Source organism: Vigna unguiculata, chromosome 10, assembly GCF_037176805.1.
Source record: "Vigna unguiculata cultivar grain cowpea cultivar isolate G323 ecotype 2 chromosome 10, ASM3717680v1, whole genome shotgun sequence".
NCBI classification, from domain to species: Eukaryota; Viridiplantae; Streptophyta; class Magnoliopsida; order Fabales; family Fabaceae; genus Vigna; species Vigna unguiculata.
This window is the reverse complement of record NC_140801.1, coordinates 19,996,214-20,001,769: the sequence shown is the minus strand read 5'-3', so window position 1 is coordinate 20,001,769 and position 5,556 is coordinate 19,996,214. Positions and strand designations below refer to the sequence as shown.

The 5,556-nt window shown below is 33.3% G+C and overlaps 1 protein-coding gene across 1 annotated transcript; it reads left to right on the top strand.

Annotated features, from left to right (window-relative positions):
- The first annotated feature begins 514 nt into the window (after window positions 1–514).
- Window positions 515–985, top strand: LOC114165310 (uncharacterized). Its single transcript, XM_028049959.1, has one exon. The coding sequence runs from the start codon at window positions 515–517 to the stop codon at window positions 983–985; it is 471 nt and encodes a 156-aa protein (XP_027905760.1).
- Window positions 986–5,556: the final 4,571 nt, after the last annotated feature.

Below are 5,556 nucleotides of genomic sequence, written 5' to 3'. Positions count from 1 at the left end.
TCAACAACAGCAACAACATTATCCTTCGGTGCATGACAGAACATCTAAACTGGAGGAAACTTTAGAAAAGTTTATGCAAGCTTCTTTGACCAATCAGAAAAATACAGAAGCTTCAATCAGAAATCTCGAAACACAGGTTGGACAGTTGGCGAAACAATTATCAGATCAGCAGACAGGTCAATTTTCAGCCAACACATAGATTAATCCCAAGGATCATTGTAAATCTATTACCACTAGAAGTGGTAAAGTTGTGGGAAGAGGGATTGGAGACAACCTAGGTGTAGAGGAGGAGGTGTTGGAGGAAAAAGATAGAGAAAATGAAAAAAATGAGTGTGAAGGAGAGGAAGAACAAAATAAAAGAGAGTTTGTAAATAAAAGAGAAGAAAAGGAAGAAAAAAATAAAAGTGTGGAGAAAAAGAGGGAGAAGGGTGAGAAACAGGTACCCCAGTTGAAAAACCTTTCATACCCTCAAAACCCTTCCAAAAAGGACAAAGAGAGGCAGTTTGCAAGGTTCATGGACATTTTCAAGCGACTGCAGATTAACATCCCTTTTGTTGAGGCTATGGAGCAGATGCCGACATATGCAAAATTCATGAAAGAGCTCCTAACAAAAAAGAGAAGATTCTCTGAAGAGACAGTGGAGCTTGAAGCAGGGTGCAGTGCTATAATTCAGAAATCATTACCTCAGAAATCCAAGGACCTTGGGAGCTTCACTATTCCAGTTACAATCAGGACATTACCAGTGGGAAAAGCATTGCTTGATCTGGGTGCCAGTATAAATTTGATGCCTTTGTCTATGCTAAGGAGAATAGAAGATCTGGAAGTAAGGCCTACACGGATGATATTACAGCTAGCTGACAGATCCATGAAGTATCCCTATGGTGTGGCAGAGGATGTCTTAGTTAAGGTTGACAAATTCATGTTCCCAGTTGATTTTGTAGTAATGGATATTGAGGAAGACACTCAAGTTCCTCTAATACTATGAAGACCTTTCATGAAGACGGCCAAGGTCATTATTGACGTTGATGATGGCAAATTGAAGGTCAGGGTGCAAGATGATGAAGTCAACTTTAATGTATTTGAAGCAATGCAGCACCCGAAGGACAAACAACAATGCTTCAGGATGGATGTGATAGATGAAATTTTTCTGTCATCCAGGAAGCAGTTAACAAAGGCAAGCCCATTAGAAAAAGCTTTGATTGGTGCTTGTGATGATCTGGAGGAAGATGAAGAAAAGAAAGTTGATGAATACATGACACATCTAAATTTAGCAAAAGAAACTGCATCAAATGATATACAACTTGAGAAATTGCAGCAAGAAAATAGAACTGAAAGTCAGAAGCTTGAGCTAAAGGTATTACCTCCTCATTTAAAATATGTTTTTCTTGCAAATGGAGGTAATAAACCAGTGGTGATCAGTAGTGCTTTAACGACTTCTGAAGAGGAAAAGCTGATTTCAGTTCTTAAAGCCAATGAGGGTGCAATAGGTTGGACTTTATCCGATCTTAAAGGAATTAGTCCATCCTACTGTATGCACAAAATTCACATGGAGCAAGATTACAAGCCTGTAGCACAGCCTCAGTGGCGATTGAATCCAACCATGAAAGAGGTGGTTAAGAAAGAAGTAATGGAGTTACTTGATGCATGTATGATCTATCCAATCTCCGAAAGTGCCTAGGTCAGCCCGGTCCAGGTAGTTCCAAAAAAAGGAGGTATGACTGTTATTTGTAATGATAAAAATGAACTAATTCCTACTAGAACAGTCATAGGTTGGAGAATGTGTATAGATTATAGAAAACTAAATCAGGCCACTAGGAAAGATCATTTTCCTTTACCTTTCATGGATCAAATGCTAGAAAGGTTAGCAGGGCAAGCTTTCTATTGTTTTCTGGATGGATATTCTGGTTATAATCAAATTGCAGTGGATCCAGAAGACCAAGAAAAAATTGCTTTTACTTGTCCCTTTAGTGTGTTTGCTAACAGGAAAATGCCTTTTGGATTGTGTAACACACAAGCAACCTTTCAACGAAAAATGCATAGAAGTCTTTATGGATGACTTCTCTGTATTTGGGACTTCATTTGATCAATGCCTGGAAAACTTAACCATCATACTGAAGCGATGTGTTGATACCAATCTGGTTTTGAATTGGGAAAAATGTCATTTTATGGTAACTGAAGGTGTAGTGCTGGGCCACAAAATCTCTGCTAAAGGTATTGAAGTTGATAAAGCTAAAGTGGAGATCATTGAAAAGCTGCCACCACCCAAAAATGTAAAGGGTATCAGGAGTTTTCTAGGCCATGCTGGATTCTACAGACGATTCATCAAAGATTTCTCTAGAATTGCCAAACCACTCAGCAATCTGCTTAACAAGGATACACCTTTTAATTTTGATGTTGAATGTTTGCATGCATTTGAATTGTTAAAACAGAAATTGGTCTCAGCTCCTGTGATAATTGTTCCTGATTGGAATTTAGGCTTTGAGTTAATGTATGATGCAAGTGACTATGCCATAGGAGCAGTTTTAGGACAGAGAAAATCCAAAGTTTTCCATGCTATACACTATGCTAGCAAAGTCCTTAATGAAGCTCAAATTAATTATGCAACAACTGAAGAGGAATTGTTAGCTATAGTTTATGCATTAGAAAAATTTAGAGCATATTTGATTGGTTCATCTGTCACTGTATATACTGATCATGCTGCAATTAAATATTTGTTAACCAAATCTGATTCAAAACCAAGACTAATTAGATGGATCTTATTGTTGCAGGAATTTGATTTGGTGATCAAGGACAAAAAGGGAAGTGAAAACTTTGTAGCTGATCATTTGTCTAGATTGGTGAATACTGAGGTGACCAACACTCAATCAGAGGTGCAGGAGGAGTTTCCTTATGAAAAATTGATGATGGTGCAAGAAAGGCCATGGTTTGCTGACATGGCCAATTTCAAAGCTGCAGGGGTCATACCTGAAGATCTTAATTGGCACCAAAAGAAGAAATTCCTGAGAGATGCACATCAATATGTGTGGGATGATCCTAAATGTTTAGTGTCATAAATGTACAATTGCAAAAATGATAGATTGCACCTTGAGTACGAAAACTATATATACCACGACCATTTGCTACTATAGTTTCATCCATATGAACACCAAGAGAAGTGAATGAGAAGACATGATTGTAACTTCTTATATGTTGTCTAAAATGTCTACTTTCAGATGTTTGATCTGAAAATATTTGAAGTAGTTCATGTGGAGGAGGAACACGTGGAAGTAAGACTTTGCCACCAGAGCAACACACATCGCGCGATTCATGATAAAATAATCGTGCATGATAATGTGGACATGTAGTTGGTGTAGGCAATTGAAATTTGAGCATCAGAACCGTATTTGAATCTATGTAGCATATCTACATTATTGTGATAAATTGGAGAAATAGTAAATAATGTAGTATTATAAATTGCAAAAGTATTAAAAGTGCATTATTAAAGCACAACATGTATTAATTATGGTAGGAAAAAGATACAAATAAGGTTCAATGGTACCAAAATGAGTATTAACTATTAATGGAAATAGTTTACTAACTATGTTGAAGGGTACTAATGTGTGTATTACTTTGTCCTGCTTCATTATGATTACATCCTTCTAATCTTTGTGTAGGAAAACCATAACTTGTGTGGTGTTAAATCAATGAAAAAAGTGCATAATAAAAAACCAATATCACTCTAATAAATAAAGAGCAAATTAAAAACCATGATAAATGGTAATAAAGTAAATCATATCTTGATACACAGAGAAAAAAGAAAAAAAGGAAGTAATTGCGAAAATTAATGACAACTTAAAGGTGTTTTATTATTCAACACCGTAATAAATTATATGAAAATCATAATTACAAATCCTATAATAATAAATAAAAAAAATGAAAATATTTTTTGAAATGGAATGTGAATAACATAAATTACCTATTGATGATTAAAGTTGACTAACCATGTTCAGTGCCAATAATGTGCGTATTACTTGGTCCTGTTTCATTATCATTACGTCCTGGAAACCTGTTAGTAATGTGTGTATTACTTGGTCCTGCTTCACTATCATTACGTCCTGGAAACCTTTGTGGGACAAAACCATAACCTAATATTTAAAAAATAAGATAAATTGTATTTTAATCAAATATATACTTTACAGGAAAGAACTAAAAAGAATGTAAACATACTTGGAAGGATTTTCTCGGCTAATGACATACAGTAGTGATGAGGTGGGTTTAAACCTAAACAAGAAGTTGTATTATACTTTTTTATATAGAGTTAGATATAAATTTTTTTAAGCGTATGTAAATGTAATTATTTATGAAGTATTTTTAAGATTGTTAGAATACATTATTGTTTATATATGTCTTTTACTGTTGTACATAATACAAATATAGTGTATTGACCACAATCCATGTTACTGACAAGTGAAGTACTTGACAATGCTTCATGTACATTATATTCTTCAATATGTGAAAGCATGAAGCATAATAAATATAAATATGTAAATATTTCATAAAATGGTAAGTAAATAACATGGATTAAATATTGATGAATAAAATTGACTGACCATGTTGAGTGTCAGTAATATGTGTATTACTTGGTCATGCTTCATTATCATTACGTCCAACAAACCTTTGTGGGACCAAACCATCACCTAATATTTAAAAGATAAGTTAAATTTTATTTAAATCGAATATATAGTTTACATACAATAGTGATGAGGAAAAATATGATGTTACCTGCATTAGTTACTGACCGAGCCATTTGTCGAATAGATGTCATTCTCAATCGGGGAGCTCTATTTGGCCTTTGGACAATGTTGGTTGTGTTTTCAGGATTATTTTTCCTTCTTTTAGATTGTTCAATAAGTCTTTGTTGGGGGATCATTCTATGTCTTCTATTTGCAACATTTATTCTCCATCTTTGTTTTTGTTGTTCTGATGTTGATTTGTTAGAAGGAATATTTTCCATTTAGGTATGTTGTCTATTTAAACAAAAAAAAATAATAATAAATCCAAAATTAATATAAATTTAAAAATGTATTACTTGGAAGAAAGTAATGAATGAAAAGAAGAACAATGAAAGTAGTGCATAATATATACAACAAATAAAACTAAAAGAAGATAATGATATAGGAAGAAGTACCTAAACGTGTGAGTAGAAAGACTACAAAATTTGATTTGATGTAACAATGAAGAGCAGCAAATGCAGATGATGACAGCTAGTTAGCAAGTTACTGAAGAAAAAAAAAAGATTTGTAATTAAAAAAAGTAATTTGTCAATTTTAAAAAAATACAGCATGTTAAAAAGTTGCTAATTTCTAATAAAAATTGCTTAGTATAAATATATTCTATGTTTTGTTTGGACATAAGGCCAGGGACATAAAGATTTGTACAATAATAAGAAGAAAAATATATTTTAAATTTGATATTAATACATGATTATACTGTTACAATTTATTACTATAAGACTAATCTTATTATCAAATGACCATTTACATTTTTTATTTGGTAAAATGATAAAATAAATAATAC